This window comes from Papilio xuthus, unplaced genomic scaffold (assembly GCF_000836235.2).
Source record: "Papilio xuthus unplaced genomic scaffold, Pxut_1.1 DF828142.1, whole genome shotgun sequence".
Taxonomy (NCBI): domain Eukaryota; kingdom Metazoa; phylum Arthropoda; class Insecta; order Lepidoptera; family Papilionidae; genus Papilio; species Papilio xuthus.
Genome location: NW_013530507.1, coordinates 1,430,791 through 1,453,802, shown reverse-complemented (window position 1 = coordinate 1,453,802; position 23,012 = coordinate 1,430,791). Strand labels below are relative to the sequence as shown.

At 33.7% G+C, this 23,012-nt stretch overlaps 2 protein-coding genes and 1 long non-coding RNA gene across 3 annotated transcripts in view; 1 reads left to right on the top strand and 2 right to left on the bottom strand.

The window, feature by feature from the left end:
- Positions 1-392: 392 nt before the first annotated feature.
- On the bottom strand, positions 393-6,406 carry LOC106114324 (putative phosphatidate phosphatase). Its single transcript, XM_013307479.1, has 6 exons — positions 6,321-6,406; positions 2,331-2,482; positions 1,848-2,045; positions 1,475-1,636; positions 965-1,141; positions 393-656 (listed from the first exon to the last, which is right to left on the bottom strand). The coding sequence occupies exons 1-6, from the start codon at positions 6,376-6,378 to the stop codon at positions 561-563; spliced, it is 843 nt and encodes a 280-aa protein (XP_013162933.1). The 5' UTR covers positions 6,379-6,406; the 3' UTR covers positions 393-560.
- A 3,039-nt stretch (positions 6,407-9,445) lies between these two features.
- Positions 9,446-23,012, bottom strand: part of LOC106114322 (putative phosphatidate phosphatase) — a 60,779-nt gene continuing 47,212 nt past the window's right edge. The window contains exons 4-6 of the mRNA XM_013307477.1: positions 12,368-12,529; positions 11,430-11,606; positions 9,446-10,620 (exon numbers count right to left, since the gene is read on the bottom strand). Coding sequence (XP_013162931.1) covers positions 10,513-10,620; positions 11,430-11,606; positions 12,368-12,529 — 447 coding nt within the window. The 3' untranslated portion in view covers positions 9,446-10,512. The remainder of the gene's footprint in view (positions 10,621-11,429; positions 11,607-12,367; positions 12,530-23,012) is intronic.
- LOC106114325 (uncharacterized) lies at positions 10,925-13,755 on the top strand. Its single transcript, XR_001227720.1, has 3 exons — positions 10,925-11,214; positions 12,929-13,177; positions 13,608-13,755. It is a non-coding gene; the product is annotated as an uncharacterized LOC106114325 (long non-coding RNA).

Sequence of the window (23,012 nt, the reverse complement as noted above, 5' to 3'; positions counted from 1 at the left end):
TGACATATATTTTTGGCTCTATTTTTTTTAAGACGATGTGAGGGACGGCAATATGTTACAGGTCTCATATCGTCTTAGGTCAGAAGTTGATAGAAGTTTGAGGTTTTAGTTTAAAAACCAAACGCGAGTCTTGCATTTAATGGCTGGAATGGTTTTTATTTAATCTTGAAACATATTACTTTAAAAACTTAAAGAATATTCATACGCTCACACTAAGCACAGTTAAGCAGTTTCTTAGTGACTTCTTTAGTCCTTAAACACTTCCTTTAGTCATAAAATAATTCTTGAGTCTCGTATTTTGTCTTATGTATTAAAATCATTTTGCGACAGTCATAATATATTAAATAATGTTAGCCTAGTCTTTAGAATAAAATAAAAAAATGCATTTTAAATTCACCTTTTTGTAGTGTCTAATATATAAAAATTCATAAAAATACATCGTTTTATTTCTTAATTCAGGTCAATATACAAATATGGCTGTTTAAATAAGAACACTGCCTACACATTTGGGCTAAGAGTGTTTCATTATACTACGATAGAATAACAACTTCAGCGTGTAGTCATCGGGACATTACGGGCTGTGGAAGCATTTCAGGAGGCCCCGTCTCCCAAGACCGTGGCATACCATATTTCTTCGGTTTCAAGACATACACGAACTGGAAATAAAAACAATCATTTGTTTAACAATTTAGAAGGCATTTTTTTGTGTTGGAAATGAAGGTAAAAGTTGCATTTCGCCTTAGCGCCTGTCATAAAATTATCTGTGTATGAAGCGTTTTGTGGTTTAAAAAATCACTAGGCGCTTTATAATTTAAATAAATTAATTATTGTGAATTTATTGTTGCATATTTTATCATTGTTTTATCTGCAGTTATATAAAAGCTCAGTTTTAGTATATAACAGAATATTTTCTTGTCTGGAATTAGACTCAAATAGGTTCAAAAAATAGGCCAGTATCACTTACTATAATAGCACCAAAAGCGAATCCCACAATGAATCCGACAGTGACATCACTCCAGTGGTGCATGTGGTCGACCACTCGCGACAGGCCCACGTACCACGCTGCGATCAGCGCCGCAAACTGACAGCCGTGACGTAACAACTTCGAGCCGCGCCATTTGCCCTTCACCTGGATGTAGAACTGCACGAAAACTTTACTATGCGTGTACAATAACATTTTACTAAGGCATGCAACCTTTGTTTCTAAAAATATATTTCAGAACACGCTGTAGAAACAAAAAGGCAATACAAACTACAGCGTGTTCTAAAATATATTTTTCGATACAATGCCTTTGTGACGTCAAGTGCTGAATACAATCGTCTTATGCAGCGTTTACCATCTAGCTAACAGTCCCCTGATACCGATCCAGGACATAAATTAATAAAAATTAACTCTAATGGATAGGAAGATTAATGGATAGATCGGTTAATAGGATTAAAAGTAAAAATATAAAAGGATTGATAAGTAACGTACAATAAAGAAGACAGCAGTGTACATGGCGAAGCTGGCGTGTGCACTGGGAAAGCTTAGGCGCATCTCCTTGAGCTGCGCTGCGCTGGCTCCCGAGCACGTGTACGCCTGGATGTACCCTAGCTCGTTCAGTGGGGACGATGAGTTAGGGATCGGCCTACATAACTGGAAAACGGAATTTTATTATACACCAATGAGGTAAGCAAAAATTAGTGTAATGATAAGTTGCTGTCGTCACTTGTCTCAACCGTATATGCGTTACTTGTACGATGGATTATAGAATGCAGTCAATAAAAAAATCAAACAATTAGAATCAAGCGAAAGATTACATGAAATATATATTTAACCAGTGGAACTTAATCTTAAGAGAACTTACATCAAAGAAATGTGGCCTCAGTCTGCCGATGACGTATTTAGCGGCGTTAACGGTGAGCTGCTGGCAGGCGGCTCCAAACGTGTACACCCCAACCGTCACGTAACTCTCCCACGCCCACCCCGGCACCAACCACCCACTTACAAACTTCTCGCCCACACTGTTCCCACGCTTATCGCGCACAAACTCCGTGATTACAACCTGGTTAACAAAAGGATAAAATTGTGTTTCTATAAGCTAACGCCACAAACAGATTACTTGGATGGCCCCTGTTTATTTAGTGGACAATGCGAGCAATATGACTTAACAATTAGATAGTTTAAGTAAATTTAACACACTTAAAACAAATCCCATTTAAATCCAAAACACATATTGCATTGTAAAAAATATTTTCCTCGTCTTAACACTTGTGAAACAATATGGCGAAACCAGTCAATTCATATACATCATAAACATCATCTTGTTTTTAAAAGTTCATTTCCTTACCGTTACAATAATGAACGCGAAGCCGAGACCCGCCAGCAAGCCCTCAGAGATCTGCTGCTGTTTGTAGGGAAGCCGCAACGAGTAGTCGTCGGCGAAGTAGCCGCGGTGGTAAGGTTCCGCCCACAGCAGCAAACCGAGCAGGGGAAACGCCACTGTAAACAAAAGATTTGAATACGTGATGTGTTGTCTTCGACTAATTGTGAATGGGCAGGTTCCAGACTTGCGGAATTCATGATTTGTTGGTGACTACATTGGTCATGGCCCGCTTCGGGTCGCTTCGTCACCCTTGTTATTTTTATTGGCGACTACATTGAGAAAACTTTTCGACCTCTGTTGGTATTAACTATCTCCAATTTATAATGAATATTTTATTTATAATGAATATTTTATTTTATATCTATTTGTGTATAATGTATTTCCATTTAAAGTCTATATAATTTTATTTTACTTTGGGTACGTTAATTTATAGTTTTGTAAAAACCCTGCACATTCTGTTGATCTGGGTAGTTCGCATTTTAGTAAATAAACTTAAGTTGACTGTAAGTTATCATAAGTTGAAGACTTAAATGCTTATTTAAATGTAGCCTTGACTATAGATGCTAGAATCCTTCGTTAGGTTGACAATGTAATCGGCACAGGGAAGTATTTATACAAGTTATCGTTATCAAACATGTTTTAACATCGGGGTCAATGAAACTTATCTAGAGCTAGCATCTTGTTTATTAACTAAATAAAATTATGTGTTTAAACATGTCAAGTCAACATAAACAAAATGTTAACAAACGTAGTTAAAACTATAAATATTATTGAAATTGGAGTGTGGTTATAATGTAGGGTTGCTGATAACTAAAAACCAATGCCAAATTTTGTCAGTTTGTTTGTCTGTCTGTGTGTGTGTCCAAGGCCGCGTTTGTTTCGGGTAAATCCAAAATGTATAGGATTGAACTTATCTTTGCTTTTTTTAAGAATGCAAAGGATGGTACTATGTTTATCGACAATGGAAACTCAGATGTAAGGATACCGGAAGCATCTTAGCAAATTATTACAGTAGAGAATGTGCTTAGTATGCTTCCATCTTACTAATGTTATAAATGCGAATGTTAAGATGGATGGATGGAGGGATGGATGTTTGTTTTCAGGTATCGCCAAAACGGTTGAGCGGACCGCGATGAAATTTGGCATACATATAGGACATAGTCTGAAAGAACATATAGGCTACTAAATAATGTTTTTTTTTAATTCCCTGCGGACGCTGTCGACCACCGACCACACCGGTCCACCACCGATCATCACTAGTTAATAATAATTGCTAATCGAAGTCAGTATATTAACTGACTCTGTAAGGATCAAAGATTATAAATTTAAATTATAGCCAAGAGTTCTTCTATATCATTTGAGTAATGCTAAATTCGATTTCCTAATGATTCATTATTTCCGACAATCATATCTATCGATAAAATAACATAATAATCTGTACTATTACAAAGTATCGTTTTGTGATATCAACTTAATCGTATTAGATTTATGATGAATGTTTTTATGATAATTTAGAGTAACTGTAATAGGGTCATCATCAGCTCACTATACGTCCCCACCGAGGGGCTCGGAGCCTACCCTAAGTTAATAGTGATTAGGCCATAGTCAATCACGCTGGCCCAGTGCGGGTTGGTTGACTTCACACATATCTTTGAATTCCTTGTCAGTTATGTGCAGGTTGCATCACGATGTTTTTCTTCACCGTAAGAACGTCGGATAAATGTACATATGTAATTATGCATTGATCCTGGGTATTGATGGTTCGTCTCTTCAGTGGTTATTCAATTTTTATTAATGTTTTAAATATTGTGTAAGAAATAAGAGATAAGAACAGGGAGATGGTACCATGTGCAGACGTTCAATCACTACATTGGTAATCCATGCAATATCATCATGGTTGGAGTATATCAGAGATTCCTAAACATTTTTCTTGTTGACCGTCTTCAAAATCTCACTGTTACGGTGAAGCCCTAATGCTCGTCAGGTCTTCTGTAGACTCCAGGACGTTTGGCCCACTTTCGGAATCACTGCATTATTAGGGTCTTCTTGAGGCTTTATCAAGAGTTTGAAGGACTGTTACTGTGGCTTTCAGAGACCATAATCCCCTTTTAAAATATATTATCTCTTTTTTGTTAAAGATAACAATGAGGACGATATGTTATATTCAAAGACTTTGGTCTCAGAAATCTACAGTTAGATGTTTATTGGTCCGCATTTTAGAATCGGTTTAGTTCAAACGTTGCTACATTTTGTATAGAGGATGATAATTTCCTTTATATAATTTCAATTAGGATTTCCTCTTCATTGAATGATAACCTCAATCGAATGAATTGAATGATAATAATCAATTGGTTAGCCTGAATATTATAAGTGATACATGTTCATTCATTCTACGGGAGATAAGGACGAAGTATTGATTTCTTTGATATTTGAAAAGAACTATACTTTGTTAAATGAGATATAATGACATTGAAATAGATTAGGTACTAAAATTGCATGATCTTTGGTTTTTATTTTAACAATAAAGAAATATCATAAAAGGAGTTTAAAATTTTTTTGCAGAAATTAAACACAATTTTTTTATTATATTTATGTATGTATTTTTAAAATAAATTTTTATCTCTTTGTTGTTGCCGATGACGATCTCACGTTATAGAAATACGCGAAATATCAAGGACTTTTGTTACATAATTGGTTCTAAAATCTAGGTTGCGTATCGAACGTTTGTATTAAAAAAAAATTATAAACGAAATGTTTTTAGCTAATAATTTATTTTTTATTGTCGTATATTTATACAAGACATCTACACTAAAAGTCCCCGTTAGGATATAATAAATAATCTTTTTGAAACATGTCAAACAGAGAATTTGGTCTCAGAAGCCCACGGTAAGTGCTGAAATAACATTACTAATACCGTACAGATATATTTTATCATTCTACATGTGTTACAGTGAAATACTTTTCTTATCTAGTACAAGAACGACGTACCTATTCAAACTGTAATCAGATTAAATATTATACTAAGATTAATGCCACTTCTCTCATAATCGGTGTCAACTGGCAACCTTTAATTTTATGTATTTGACATCATTAGCGTAGGCTGTTTTAGTGACGTCATAAGCTGCAGACTTAAAAGCCTTACAACTTAAAAAATAAAAAATCTTATATACAAAATTCTCGTGTTACAATGTTAGCATGCTACTCCGAAACGGCTTGACCGATTTTTATAATATTTTATATGCATATTAAGTAAGTACTATCACTTTTTAATCCCTGCGTGGACGGAGACGCGGGCAACAGGTAGTAAACTAGAAAAACCTGGTTATTTAAAATCCAGTGCTATTTATTTCCTGAACAAAAAAATATTCAACTGAAGGTAATTTTACGGTAACCGATTTTAAATTGATAAGCAAGGTTATGTTAGGTAACGAGATTTTGCGCAGTTAAATATTTTGCAGTCAAATAAAATTATAAGCAATATTTAGTGCTATTAGTGATTGTCATTAATTATTGCTACTCATAATCATTGTGGTATCATAATAATTATATTAATGTTAGAGTGACCTAATTCTAGTATTTCTCCCTTAGAAGATATTTGATGCTAGTTCCAGTTTTCTTCCTCTTTCCACTCTTTACTAATAAAGGAAGGATGTAGATTAGGCAGTGCTGGGGATGGCATGTTTTTTGTTTAATTGTTTTTGGTAGTGCAAGCAAACAACTTTTTTCTAGTTCCTAATTTTTCTTAAACTACCTTTCTTTATAAGATCAGATAGTATTGTAACATTAATATCCTTTGCTTATTAAATGATTGATGAATAAATCTTAAACATAGAGAACATGTTTTAACAAAAACATGATCCGAATTTGGATACAAGGACGTGTTTACCACACGTAATACAACTGGTTATTAATAAATTGTTTATTTATACGATTATAAAAAAAATAGAAACTTACCGCAGAGAAGGACAAAGAAATCCAATGCTATCTTCCATATCAGTCTATCAACAGCCATAATTATAAAAACACTAATCACTTTTTATATATTTAAAATTGAAGTAAAATTATAACCTACATTTATATAGGAACTAAACAAAACCAAATAATCATTGTGCAGGATATAAAAGTTAAATATTTTAAATAATACGCGACAGTCTCACAAAACGACGAAAAATAAATGATAAAGTGTTCTGATAAACTGAATAATCTGTGGTTAGTCGTTAGTCACACCTGCGTGCCGTCATAATGAGCAAATGTGCAGAGATTGCCGCCAATTTCAATGAATCTAATTCACTTCTTAGCGCGCTTTTTAAGTTACATATTTTGAGTTCGTAACTCGATAACAAAAGCGACGGTGACAAAAATTGAGACAGGGGCGTTGAACGCTTGAGTCATTGCAAATGTAAATATTGCATATTTACGCAACGTGTCCTACTACTTTTGCAAGGACAAAATTTTATTGAACCGCCATCTATTGTCACAGGTAAGAAACATCTGGAACTTTTGAAAATTTAAAATTGAAACTTAGCAAGAGATGGCGCTGTAGACCGGATTCAGTGAAAGCTGATTTTGTTTTATAAAACCAAATAAAAATCATATGCTATAATCAATGAAGAGATAAATAAAAAACAAATAAGTTTGAACAAATATTTATTATGCATTTAAAATTTTCTATGACATAAAATATTAAAAATAAATAAACTGCCAAAATCAATATACAGGCAGTGCATGTTACGAAGGCCTTCTGTTCTCCTTTTACTTCAAGACTATAAAACTAAATATATTTTCTTAATAACTAATAGTGCTATCTACATAAATTATTTTGTATATTTACATAAATAATAATTTGACAATGTAAAATCTATGTTAATTCAAATTATTAAATCGTTAAACTCGAATTTTAGTTCATATTATTTTCATTACGCGACACTAGCGCCACAGTTAACTAAACTGAATAACACGCCACAGTTTAGTTTAACAATTGAATATTCAACAGAACTATTAAATAAATATTTATATAAATGTTATATGTCTGGAAATGTAACTACATATATTTAAAATATTTTATTAATGTGCAAAAAAACCAAATAAGTGCAATTAATACTACTATATTAATTATAATATATTTGTTATTCATATCCTTTTATAACAGCTTATATTTGTCTTTAAAATCTCTACAAAATGTTATTATGTTTATTAAAAATAATGAAGAATTTCGAGATATTTAAAATAAAAAGTAAGCATATTAAAATTTTTGCTCGTTATAAAAAATGTAAAATTCGTAATGATGTCTTTTGCAATAAAACATTCATTTTTTTTTTTAATTTAAATAGATTAATATACGAATACAATCGTAATATCCTCAGTTAATCTATATTGACATTGAGATTAATCATTTAAATGTTAATTTTTTTCTTTTTTCAAAAGCCAATTTTTATTTAATTGCTTTTAATTTTGAACTAATCATTGCCATCTTCGATTAGTAATAACAATCATTAAATAAATTAACAAATATTCGAAGATTGCCATATATCAAAATGGAAAGCGTTTATTTTAAACCTTTTAGCTAAATACTACAAAATCTAAGTTTTATTTCAAATACATTTGTCAAATATTTAAGCAAAAATATTGATAAATATTATATTTTTTACATCAAATAGTTCATAACAGCACCTACATGAAATGCTTGCACCTAATACGATATTAAAAACTTACACTAGGCGAAATTTATTTTTTTAAAACAACTTTATATCACAGAATTAAAATACACCGCCATTCAGTCTTCAAGACTAAAAGTGACGGGAAAAAAATATCTTGTCAAGTTGTCATCAACGGATTTGACAATTTGACAGTAGTGTGTTACATTTAAAATGATATTTTTTTTAATAACATATTAAAGTGCATACTAATAAGACTACTATTGTACAGAATAAGATTGTAGGTTTTAAGCTTTGACACATGTTGTCAAGCCTAATTTCTTTGAAAAAAAAAAACAGAAAACAAATTGTGCCGATGCAATTATCACGACAGTGGAGTGCTACGTTAAATTCGGTAAAAGATAAAAGTGATGCCAGTTTGGTAACGTCGATAAGCGAGAAACCTCTATAATGTGAGTCGTTCAGTCCCGTCGGATTACCTGTATAAGCGAGAAATTCGGTTATAAGATAAACCTCTATAAGCGAGAATAATGTCCTGGCCCTTGAAAGCTCGCTCATGGTTCGAGTTTGTAAGATGATAGTACTTTTAGACAGTACTAGCTGTCGCCCGCGACTCCGTCCGCGCGGTATTAACAATAGATGTTGGCCGATTCGCAGACCTACTCAATATGCTCACAAAATTTCAAAAATTATGTCACGAGAATTTTATATATATAAGATTAGTTAGAATCAATTGGCGCCAATGACGTGCTTTCCCTACAAAGTCTAGTGCCAGAATGAATAGTGAGGGGACATAAACGTCGACATCGAAAAATTTTAGTAAGGCTAGTGTTGGGTCCACATTTTCGGATTTTCTTCTTAATAGTACGTGGAAATAGTGTTTAACTATTTAATATAGAACTAGCTATAAGGTCTATTTGACGAGATATACTAACATAAAATGCGAGGATATATCCCTTTAAGTAGAGAAGTAAGGTTAAGCTTCATTTAGACAAAAGCCGAAAACGCACGTGCGATTCGGATTATCCGGCGATGACGTCAGTGCAGCATAGCGCTCTCATGTATCCCCATACGTTTGTCTCGCTCTAACGCAACGGCCGAGTTCGTACGATTTCTAGACGAACCTTTACAAAGCATATTTTTATATTTATTTCTAAAAGGATTGCTAAAGAGTAATATTTCAAGTAGTAAAATCCATTAAAAATTTGTTAAAATTATTTGTTTAAAAGAATTAAATGTAAAGGTGCAAACTATTATTATTAATATACCTTTTATGCATTGACGGTGTATTTAATAATGAACATTGTAAAAATATGTTTCCATTGCAGAAACATATACATAAATTTACGGATATACGTCTATTTTTCTTACATTTTACAATAAAATAAATACAAATAAATAATAATTATACATTGCACGTTTTTCTGTGAGAAATAATTATTTACAATATATATGAAAACCTATTTAATGAATAAGTAGTTTTGTACAATTTAAGTTTTATGTGATCGTATTTCTACCGCTAGATGGCAGTGATACTAAAATCTAATGGAAGTGATGTTTTTTTTTACATTTACAGTTTTTTTATTTATATTATTTGCTAATAATTGTCATAGAATATTTTTTCGTTCGTAAGTTTTAAAATAAAATTTAAACATTTTATACTCCTTGCTATAAAGTGCATATTCTAAAAATCAAATATATTCTTTGACATTTATATATTTCACAACCATTCATTCATACATATATAATTGGTGATATATAGCTGCCGTGATCAAATGTTGCGTTTATACTAACGAAACATCTGTTCAAAAACATGTTGCCGTTTAAAACATATTGTTATCTCTGTTTTATCAATAATGAAAGACAGGGATGACAATACACATAGATTTTGATGTCTGAAATCCATGGTATTCAATTTATAAAAACAGAGATAAAATATGTTTTTGGTGCAGTGGAAACAATAAAAAGCTGCTAAACTTCCCTGTAAAAGCTAAGAAATATTTCGATCGTGTCGAATCAATTATTATGCCTAGATACCTCTAATATTTTAAAAGATTGTTTCCACATTTTTATGTTTTTTCTAGATGGATTTTATACATGGAATAGACTCATTAATGACGTGTTTACATTATGCCAGTAGGCCAGTATCGCTGACCTTACATTGACAGTATGGGACTCACTGGCGCCAGTTAGTGTTTACATTAAGCCAGCTCTAATTTGTAGCTTATTTGTCCCCTAGTGAGTCACTCAATTTTACTTTTGTACAAGAAATCTACACTAAGGGTCTGCTTAAGTCACTATTAAACGATTTTACGGTAATTCCTAGAAGATAAAGGATGACCAAATTATCCAGAGCCGTACACACTTTCGCACACACATATTATTTATAGTCCAACTTATCTGTCTTGTATTTCTACGTACTCGTGTGATATCCACGAGACGTTGGGCGGTTGTCAGGGCTCATCCTCCGCTGGCTGCTCCTCAGCCGGCAGTCAGACGGGCCAGCCGGCTGCACGCGTGTTACCGTTTCCGTGCAATTCATTGCTATGCACGTTCGTTTGACGTCTAGATGTCTTACGTAGATCGGATACGAATGCGTACTGTGAAAGAGATTGAACTTTATTATGTGTTCTGTAGAGTTTAATTTAGCTTGAATACTATGTCGTTATGGATTAATAATTAAGTTTAGTATAGTAACCCATGGTTTTTGAGACCGGAATATCTGTTTAAAACATATCGTCATCCCTGTCATTACCTATGACAAAACAGAGATAACAATATGTTTAAAACGAGGATTGTGGTCTCAGAAACCCACGGTAAGGGCGTTAAGATTTTGAAGGAAATCCAATATCAAGCCCTTTTGTAGGTTTAGAAAATAAAAAAAATACTTTATTGAATCGTGATAAAACATACTAATTAATTATTTAAAATTAAAATTGACAAAATTCCATAAACAAATTTCGATTCACAACCCGAACGTGATATGAACCTATAATCAATTTAATGCCATTGGCCGAGTTGTTGCTTTCTCATACCAAATATGGCCGACATGGGTTATCAAGCAAATTGCAGAAATTCAGTTACACCTATAATTTATGCGTGGCTACCGACCCAATATGGTTGTTCCGTTGTTTATCGATAATCTGATTGTTTATATAAATTATAACGAGTCTTCACGAGAGATAACAAACAAGGTAAGCATTTCTTATTTACATTTCATACAAAGTAGTTTAGTAGTTTTTTTGTAAGTTTTCTTAAAAGTCGGTGTACCAGGCGAGCATAGCTTGCTTTAAAAAAAACACTAACTCAAGCTGGCAGCCACAGACAAACCATACATGTACCAGTACCATGTACCAGGCTATCATAAACTGTAAGAAATCCACGGTTCGTCTCGACACAGTATACTTACAATAACAACGGCGTAGATGAGTCCAATACTAAACCCGGCGAGTACATCGCTCCAGTGGTGCTTGTAGTCAGAGACGCGCGTCATCACAGTGTACCAGGCCATCATAAGCAGGAGGAACTGCACGCTGTGTCGTAGCAGCTTAGAGCCGCGCCATGTGAAACGCTTCTGTAGGTATATCTGTAAAGACCGTAAGATGTATTAAAATGTGGTTAGAATTGATCCAACGATGTTTTGATTTCCTGGTAGTATGAAGTTTCATGGTGCGGATCTATAGGCTACATTACTAAAAGTACCAAGATACCAGAAACTACTCTTCATACAAACGAACACCAATGCACAAATGCTTGCATTTAATAGTAATTTTGGTTTAATTCGATTAAAACTATTTAAATTTGTAGTAAATTTTATTAGTCTTCGATTATAAATATCACATAAAACATCGTATGAATAATCGATACTTGATAAGTTTAATGATACTCCATCGTCGGCGCTGTCAACACAAAACATCGAGTGGATATTACCATAATGGATGTCCAATCTGCATATGCATGGCTGCATAACTTACAGCCTCCGGTCGCTTTTATCATAATCTAGATAACCAGAGATAGGCAGTGCACTAATAATAAATCAAGACGAAGACAAGATACAATAATAATTCCATGGTTCATTTAGAAACCAATATGCCTTTCACTGGAGAAGTAAACAGTCCAGTTTGAATACTAGTTATGCTGTTCCTTAGTGTAGATTTAGGAATACACTAAGTGAATTTAGTGACCATTAAACAGAAGTGCAAGGAATTAAAACTTATTTGAGATAGAAACAAAAGTTCAGGTTAGTTTTGGTTAGTAGTTATTTTGTCAACTTTCCTGTACGTTTCCGATAAAAAAAATGATTCTATAATTCTCATTTCGTGAATATTAAGTTACTAGGTTACTTACCGCAAAGTAAATCATTGTATAAGCAGAGAAGGAAGAGTGCCCACTAGGAAAGGAGAGTCGCATTTCTTTCAGCAGCTTCGGATCCCGTTCTTGACACGTGAAGGTTTCTATATATCTCCATTTGTTCTCTGGCAGTGTACAGTCGATATCAGGGTTGCACACCTGGAAGAAACAAGAAATTTTAATAATACAGTAATGCATAGTACTAGTACCGTCAGCTCATTATAATTCCCCATTGAGAGACTGCGCCTACTCTAAGTTAAGGGTGACTACGCAATAGTCAACCAGGCTGGCCCAGTGCGGGTAGGTTGACACGTAGTATAGATTATTTAGTAGTCTATGTGTTCTTCCAGAATAGGTTCTATAACAAATTTCAGCGAGATCTATTGAGCTGTTCTAACAAACATATATCTACCTAAATATTCGCAATTTTAACATTACTGATATTAGCAAGCTTTAAAAGCATCCATAATTTACATTTTATTTTTTACTTTCTTCTTGTTATAGTTCTGTAAACATTTTCTAGACTTGATTTTGTTTTGTTTGTTGTTTTTTCTCTAGCTTTTAGCTCGATATCAAGAAACATAAATTCAGATTAAAGCAACATTTTGTGGAGACATTTCTTCAGTAAATATCCGACGTTAGAACACACATCGCTTCACACCTCGTCTTCAAGTCCATTATGCAAATGCGTTAGATAAACGCAAATAACGCAGTACTTCGGCTTCGTGCAGAACCGTGAGATGGATCGCCCGAAGCGAAACAATTATCCATAATAATTTGCTCCAGACCGGTTCTGAGCAATAAATTGTGAGTCAATTAATATTTTCTCACTGAAAATTAAGCGAATGACTTGTCCTCTCCAATTATTAAACCATTTTCGGTGGAATTTTTAAATTGGTTTACTCAAGTGGTTTAATTTTTAATACATTCATTAGTTTGTAGCAATGATATAGTAATTACGGGAGAGTACTGGATGAGGTGGATGCTTTGAAAATATTTTTTCTCTTAAAAAAATACAAGAAAACGTCGTATTAAAATTAACCAGGCTAACGTATCCTCCATCGAAATAGAAAACCCTTCTAGCATATTATTTTAAACATAGTCGTAGAGACGCAATAACCAAGTTAACGATAATCTGAACTCTAGCCGTAAGCTCGCATATTATTACTTAGTTTGTTTGCTTTTCGCGCAACTATGTTATTAAGCTGCGATAACTTGGTATGCTTTTTTGTTTCAGCACGTCAATCATCCAATCAAGCGGTGGCGTTCCCTGCCTGGCGAAAACAAGTTATTGCAGCTAGGGTGACAAGGATTTTAAGCGTCAATACGAGACAAATACAATGAAATAAAAGTAGATTTTTTTTCATCACAAGCACAGGCTTTTTAAGAAGTACATGATAACATAATTACAATACACTTTAAATAATAAAAATATTACATGAATAAATTTATCATAAATGTGGCTTATTAATGTTCGTAGGTAAGGAAATTTTGTTGAATACCAAATAAGCCAATTTATGAAAATGTAAAAATGAATGGTCACCCTAGCTATAGTCGATAATTGTACATTATACAAGGCCTCCGTGCAAAATTGGCTGCCCTAACGACCTGTTGCTTTTATAAAATGGTAAAATATTTATTTTTCGCGTTTTGCATACTAAAGGAACTCAGTAATTTAGTGATTATAAGACTGGGAGGAAACTTGTTCGCTGAAAGGTTAAGACAATTAAGAATGAGGAGAGAAAACATATCATTATAGCCTCTGATATAAAACATAAATCGAATTAAAAAATTCAAAAAACCTATTTTTATTAAGGTAATAGCTGTCGCCCGCAACTCCGTCCGCGCGGAATCGTCCGGATGGACGTACTCGTATGTATGTTTGGTAGACGGTATGTCCGGAACAGCTCAATGAAGTCTGGAGGAAAGAAGAACACATAGACTACTTATTACGTTTCTTTTACTCCGCGCGGACGGAGTCGCGGGACACAGCTAGTACAATAATACATTTAAAAACATCCTATTTGCAGAAATAACTTTTCACAATCGCCAATCGCAATAATCGTTATTTTAAAAGCCATTAAATAGAATTGGAATAACATCTTTATGCCGACGGCTGCCGTTTCTTGTCTCATTAATGCTTAATTTTATTGTCACCAAGAATCTAGGTTTATTTAACTTGACAATTTCAGATAAATTCATATTTGTAATAATTTCAAAGAAAGTACAGTAAGGACGATTTACTTGAAATAATTTTACGATATAATATCCGTACTTTGGTTAACCTTATTTCCATTGTAAATAAAAACACAATTTTTTTAACCATAATTTGGTCAAATACATCCATTATTCGAAACATAAAACATGTTACTAATATTATAAATGACAATGTTTGCATGGATGGATGGATGTTTGTTTGAAGGTATCTCCAGAACTGCAAAACGGATCTCTATAAAATTTAGCTATTTATTTTAAATGTATATATATTTATAAAACATAGTCTGGAAGTACACATAGGCTACTAATTATTTATTTATTCCGCATGGACGGAGCTGCGGGCAACAGCTAGTATTATAATATTGCTGGTTAGGACTCAAACCGTTTGCGAAAATTCACAATCAAATTACCTCTAATCGAGAACTTAATTTGGGCGTAAGTAATATATGAGCAGAATATTAAACATGTCCTAAAGGCTTATATTACGTCTTAAAGGCATAATTTAGACTAAAAATATGTGTGGCCTCGAGATTTATAAGGTACTTACAACTAACGACAGAGTGTTAGGTAATTTCTCTTTATAATTTTATAACAATTATTATTTAGTAGATGAACAAGACGTTTCAACTCCCATACAAATATGTACAAGATAGGAGCGTCGGTGGCTCAGGGGTCGAGCACTTGACTTGCAATCTGCAGGTCCTTGGTTCGAATCCCGCTAGGTACCAATGTGTTTTTCGATTTCCGATTTACATATGTACATTTATCCGACGTTCTTACGGTGAAGGAAAACATCGTGATGCAACCTGCACATATCTAAGAAGAAATTTAAACATATATGTAAAGTCAACTAACCCGCACTTGGCCAGCGTGGTTGACTATGGCCTACTCGCCCCTAACTTGGGGTAGGCTCCGAGCCTCTCGGATGGGACGTATAGTGAGCTGGTGGTGATGATGACTATCATAATTCAAATGAACTCTATTGCATTTAAAATTAAGTTTTAAAATCGGTGAAATATTACCAAAAGTAGAACAGCGAATGAAGTCACTCAAACATTCGACAGCGCGTCCGATCACCCACATAGATAGCGTTAATATGAAAAAAGTGTAGTTTAAAATTCAAGTGGGCGCGTTGAGTTTATTGGCCATCGCTCACGATCGGCTAGGACGGGGGCTGAATGTAATCACTACGGAATAGGGCTGCCAACGTAGATCCGAACATTGGTCACGAAAAAGAAACGACAATCAATTACAATACATACCCTTTGAGCCGATATTCAGTGACTTGTTTCATAAGTCACTCTCATCCAAAGACAAAGTTAAACCTGAAGTTTTTAAACAATGAAAATTCGAATAAGCGACAACCCTACTGCGTGGCTTACATATAGTTACAGGAAAGTTTGTTCGTCTAGTCTTGTTTGTTGTGAGTATTTTAAAAACAGTATTACATATTTTTTTACAACTATTTAAAACAAATTAAATTAGTATGTCTTTATGTTTATATGGTCTCTAAACTCTTTTATGTCCAAAATAATTATTATTTCTTTAAATGAAGTAAAAAGTCTAAAACTATAACCTAAGTATAATTCCAATAAGGAAATATTACTTCAAGAGTTATTCACTTTTTTTTTTAAAACAATGCCAGGTGTCAAGGCTTGTGTCGCATTAGCCATGAAACATTTGATGGTACGATAGGGACTCGCTTATCGTAGTTCATTGTTGGCTCTCGTATAAATAGCTCCCTATCGCATGCGGATCGGCGATTGTATGAAAAGAACAATGTCTCAATGGTTATTTGTTTTTTTAATAAACATAGTTTATGTTGACTTTGAACTCATAGTAGGTTGTGTAAAAGATATATAGACGTTTCATGATCATTAATAACGATGAATATAGACATAAAGCTTTGAGTTCGAGGTAGCGATAGAAGGATTTAATTTTCTACGAGATGTTACCTGTATACATCGTACCATTTTATGTAAGCGTATGATGTCTTTAGTTTTTGACATGTTAAGTCAGAAAACATCACATAAAATATATTTAGTAACATACTATTACTTGTTATTTGAAGATCCAAACTTGTAGTGAGTTATTACATGTTTTCTTTACTTAACTCATTTATAACGCAAGAATAAAAATAGGTCCATATATAGTGACCTACAACAGCTTTATATTATTACTTATGACCGCTTGTGCTGAAGTGCGATCGCCGGCAGCAATAACTTTACAAACAACGTAATACATAAGATATATGGCAGAGACAGACAACATAATGGTTAAATTACAGGGATACCTTTACTTGCTATTCACGCCTTCATGTGATAATATTTTCTATAGGAATGATATTTAAATTAGAGGAAGAACATAGTAAGTATGGATGGATTGTGTGAAAGAGGATATGCGTAAGAAGGTGTGGATTCTGGAAGAGATGTATAGAGGAGTAGTGCATACTGTGCCGACCCTCTGTAGGGATAAGGGCAGGTTAATGATGATATCAAATTTCTTTAAAATGTCACCGTATATATGAAAAATGATCTTATGCATATTGAAATTGTTAGTAAAAATGAATGTTGCCATCGGCCAAACAGAACATCCATAAAGACGGATATTAAAAAAGATAAGTTTTAATTGTTTTGCCATATTTTCATCCCTAAGGTCATCCCTTAGTGTAGCTTTAGTGTAACACTAAGGAACTATTAAACAACTCTAACGACACTGCAACAGTTAATAATATTTAAAATTAATGTAGTACTGACTTTAAACATCCATTCTTGAATTAATTTCCATCTAGAATGATCTATAGATTAATCGTAATGTTCGATATTACCGTTGGGATGTTATGGATAAACCTTAATGGATTCTGGAAGAACCGGTGCGTTGGTGGCCCGTAGCGACCTCTGTCTTATCTTATGTAAAACTCGCCGTAAACTACTTTGAACGTTAAATTCATACGAATATCCACAAATGTTATGTTCGGATGAACTATTTATGTATTATTGTAAGTGTAATTGAATCGAATTTATTTTGTTTAAACCTTATTTCCAAAATGTGTAAATAAAGAATAAAGTGGCTCTTATCATGGGTATATCAATATCCATATTTAAAACATATTGTTATCTCTATTTTGTTAAAGATAATTACAGGGATGACGATACGGAGATTTTTGTCTCAGAAACAAGATGTCAAAAAACTCAGATTTGTTTTCTTTAATAAAAAAAAGAAATAAATAAAAAAACACTATAAATATTGTTCTTTAATGAAACGGTACAATAATAACTCTTTGCGCTATAAAAATAACTCATCGGTACGAAAGAACGATTAATATTATTAATAGCCGTTTTAACACTGTTACTGGCCGCATAACAAATCTTGAATCGATTATAGTTACGTTACGTTATGCATACTAATTGTGGTTGTTTTATTGAATAATGTTTATACGTACTACGGTAGAGCTTCCATATTAAGTTACACGTTGAAAGCATCGTACTTACCTCAAAATATTAATTCTTAGAAAACTAAAATAACCTAATAAGTAGCCTATGTGTTTTTACAGGTTATGTTCTACATCTATGCCAAATTTCATCTAGATCTGTTAAGGCGCTCTAAAGATATCGTCTAACAAACATCCATCCATCTAAACATACGCAATTATATTAGTAAGAAGTAAGATTAGATATCACTATAAATACGAAAAACACAGAGCTTACTATACATAAATAGTTTACTAAAGTATTTCCTAAAGAAGAAATTACCTATCGCCCGCGACTTCTATGCAGTGCTCTAATATATTTTATTTCTGTTCTAAATTTCATCCAGGTCCGTTCAGCTTTTCTCGTGTTCCCCGTTAACATAAACCCATTTATTCGTTTTATAGTAGCGAGATAAATAGTAAGACAAAAGTTGACAAATGTAGGTGTATAGCAGATAAGTCTTACGCCCTCGAGGCTTGTGAAAATATTATGACATTTATAGTATTGCTTTAATACGATTTGAATGCGCTGCGCCACGGGATCTGGGAACCAGTTTGCTGGAGTGCTCGTAAAATTAAACGCTAGCGATTACTTTGCAAAGTGCGATATAAATGGAGATACGCGCATATCGAAGAGCCTTATTGAATCATACGAGGAGATGCGATTATCTTATTATAAATTTTATGACTAGAATTTATCTATGAGAATTTATCTAATATTAGTAGACGCCTGTGACTCTATCCGCGCGGAATTAAAAACTTAATAAGTAGCCTATGTAGAAGACTATGTTCTACAGCTATGCAAAATTTCGTGAGATCCGTTCAGCTGTTCTGGAGATACATTATAAAAAACATCTATTCATCCATCTACACATCGGAATATTCGCATTGATAATATTAGTAGTGTTAGGGTTCCCTAATATTAGGGTTCGTTAATTGTACGGGCAACACTTTAAGCTGTCGGGGAGAGGGACGGAAAATTTATCGAGAGCTGAGAGGTAGAAGGAGGTCGGTTGGACATTCGGTATCGAGCTGTTGAAATGGAAGGTTGTGGCAAAGTGAAAATAAATTAGTGAATATAATATCTGGTTTTGCTTAAGTAAGACATCCTGAAACCTAGATATAGTTCCTTATATCGTGCGTCTTATAGTAGTTAGGTATATTATAAGTAGTAAATTAAATTTCCTAATAACCTTATTACTCTTGTTTGTCAAGTATCCTAATTAAAAAACACACGTTAATGTTTATAAAGAGTGTGATTCAGAATATTCTTTTGATTTGAAAACATATAAAACATAATATTTTATCTGGAAATCGAATTTCTCAGTGAACGTGTACACTAAGCTTTAACCTAATGTAATAAATAAACAAATTAAAAAGCAGTTAATCACACGTATTAATTCAACAAAGGTTATGTACAGGAAGTGGGAGGCCGTTTGTAACTGTGACGTCAGAGAACACAATGGACGTATTATTTGTTTAAGTCTTAATATACATCGATTACATATAGCAAATTTTAATGGACGATCGAAACAACTTATTGTACTCTTAGCACGTGTTAATAATTATTTATCATAACTAATCTATATACAGATTATGTGGAAATAATTTGGTAACGTATGTATTGAAGAGCGTCGGTGGTTCAGGGGTCAAGCACTTGACTTTCAATTTGCAAGTCCTGGGTTCGAATCCCGCCATGTACCAATGTGTTTTTCGATTTCCGATTTACATATGTACATTTATCCGATGTTCTTACGGTGAAGGAAAACATCGTGTTGCAACCTGTACATATCTGAGAAGAAATTCAAAGATATGTGTAAAGTCAACCAACCCGCACTGGGCCTGCGTGGTTGACTATGGCCTAGTCACCCTTAACTTAGGGTAGGCTCCGAACCCCTCGGTGGGGACGTATAGTGAGCTAATGATGCTATATAAATTGATGGTGAATATTGTAATGTATTGGATGAGACGGATAAAGATCTACGGGAGCTACATGTCCGTGACTGGGTTGGTATGTTGCGAGGTCGGGGAAAGTTGAGACTTTTGTTGTCGGAGGCCAAGACTAACTTCTGAACGCTGCGTCACCCTTAGATACCACACGGAAGACAGGCGTCAAGTGGAAGCAATTCCGCGTTTCGTCCGATGAGTGTTTGTCCAGGAGGCCTAATTTAGTCCTATTTCCCTTCCCACCCTTTTTCTTATAAGGAAAGGAGGGGAAGTGGAAGAGGACTTTCCGGATGAGAGGATACATAGAAAGGGAAAATATTTTCTTTCTGTGCATCCTCTACTCCGTCGATTAAAGGTAGGCAACGCATACGCAATTGCATATGTCTATGGGCAACGGTCACTTCGCTATTTCAGCGATTTTAGGTGGCCGCTCGTTCGTATGACACCTTATGATAAAAAAAGATTGTTTAAATTGTTGGAAAATATTTAGATTTTGTATGAATAAACATTGATAAGATTGTTTTTTTTTAAATAAGGCGAAGGAGTAATAGACGTGGATGAAGTGGAGTAACTGGCAGCTTGATCGTCGAATTGAATGAAAGAAGTAAACCATGTAATTACCTATACTTTATGGTTAGCATAGCTGGCTGTCGTAACTGGAGACTACTTTATTGTGCTGCTAAGTATAGCCGGAACAAGAGAACCAATAAAAACGTGTCCAAACCGCAAAACAATTACTTGCGGTCACATTTTGTGCAATCTGATACTTTAGCTTCAGTCCGTATGCATTTCTTATTAATATAAACATCAATAGCGTACACATTAGACTTACTGTTGCTTTCTGAGATCAAAATCTCTATGTAAATATATTGAAAGGCCTTATAATCTTTGAGAGATAACAATATGTTTTAAACAACGATTTTGGTCTTGGAAATTAACGAATAATAAAATTTATGACTCTAAATTCAGGTATGACGAGTACTTAGTAAATACTGTACAGGCCCTAAGGTATAAATATGACTACTAAGAATTAATATTAAACCAGAAAATGAATGTGTATACGAAATCTGTCAATCTATCATTTCAGTGGTACACTTAGCAAAATGTTTCATCACTGTTGAAAGTCAAACAGACTGTACGAGCACTTAACAATGGTAATATTTCACTACTTGTATTTATTTATGCAAACATTGGTCACTTGTTAAACGATATAAATACGTTGGCAAACTGCACATTTATCGTTCCATTAAACCTTCGATAACAGATCTAAAACATTCACTAATAACAATCATACCTTCACCATTAATAAAAGCAACAATAAAATATTTGAACTTTAATTTATTGCAAATACGGGGCCAGTGAAATTGCTCTGATTGTACTATGACAAATATTTATGAGCGGCTGTGTTAAAAGCAGCCGTAACTCAGTGTGTAAGGAATCTTAAAATGTAACTTAAAATGAGATACACTTTAAGGTTAACTTAAAATAAGATAGGTTCGAAAAACAGCTGTAATTACATTGAAATTGCGATGTTTTAAATATGTCAAAATCGGTCCAGGCTACAAATGATGACATACATACTATTATGAAAAAAACCGACACTATGCCCATATATCGGCACAACCCTACAACTACTAAAATATCAAAGCTTATATCCCTTCACTACATCTGACGCTTGAGTTTTGAACAAAAACGCGCTATTAGCTTCAAAGATTATATATTAATTTATCTAGAAATACATACAAATCTATGAAATTTAATTAACTCTCCTGTTAGCCTGGTACAATGCATATGCAGATAAAATCTAGAATTTGATTAAATTGAACGTTCATAACTAGTACTGGTTGGTTTTCACTATTGCAGTACAATCACTTCCAGTTAAAGTTCATTCAAAGCAAATGTAATGCAAACACACGCGCCGAGACGCTTTGTTGAGAGCGACGTGTACGCTTGTCGTTGCGTTTTGCATGTCACACGCAATTACGGAATACATTAGGGTTGTCACCTTATCTTTGTAGTTTAAAAAGTCTAGATAGATAAAACTTATACTGAATCCACTAACTTTAAAAAAAACTATCTTAAAGTGTTACTTTTCTCATACAATCATGAGGTTACGTAAATCAAACCGCATAGTTTAGCTGAATGTTGTTTAACAGTGAAAAAATCGATGCATTAAAAAGAACTAAGATATCAAGTAAGCTAAGGGTAAGTTAAGTGAACACTTACTTAAATGAACTTTAACCATAAACATATGAAATTTTAATCTTAAGAATTTTAGATACATTGCTATCCTATAAAAGTAACATAATGGAAAGTTAACAATTGCAAAATAAAAACAACTCACATCAATAAAAGTAAAGAATATTTAACAACTAGCCATTGCTTTAAATTCGAATATTATTGAAATCTGAGGATCATCCTTTGGAAATATTATTTGTTGCAACGTTGACAACCTTAGTTAATGCCTGCAAGCAAAGTCAAAGCATATAATTGAAAAACATCAAGACTTTAGTTAGAAATGTTTCCGAGATTAAACATAACAGACGTGCCTTCAGGTTTCATAACTCTATTATACTTAAGCTTTTCTAGCCATTATAAAGACCTATAAGGAAAAAAAAAATACACAATAGTTTCATGGTTGGTATGTGTAGTTCAAATTTGCCTTTCCCTTACTCGAAAGAACAAGAAAAACTTGAAATAATTAGGTAACGAAGCAATAAATCTGAACATGCGCTATAAAAGTAATAGACCTCCCGGACACAAATGTTGGGTAATCGTGGGCTTCGTTTAACACTTGCCGCGTCTATCACTTTATTGATCAATTAGCGAGTCACCAAACGGGTGGTTATTGAGGAACGCCACAATCCCTTTTATTAAGTGCATAAGCGCTCTATTAGTGCGTTCAATAAATGCCGAATGTATGCCGGGGGCGATGACATCAGTGTTTTGTTCGACAAGCTGTTAAACACTTCACATGACAAGACAAAAACAGTGTTCGCTGGCTTGTGT

Coding starts and splice junctions, on each gene's coding strand:
- LOC106114324 (XM_013307479.1), bottom strand. CDS start 6,378: ATGGCTGTTGATAGACTGATATGGAAGATAGCATTGGATTTCTTTGTC. Junction 1,142..1,474: donor ACACTGCTGTCTTCTTTATT/GTACGTTACTTA, acceptor GTTTTCGTGCAG/TTCTACATCCAGGTGAAGGG. Junction 657..964: donor TCGCTTTTGGTGCTATTATA/GTAAGTGATACT, acceptor TTTTATTTCCAG/TTCGTGTATGTCTTGAAACC.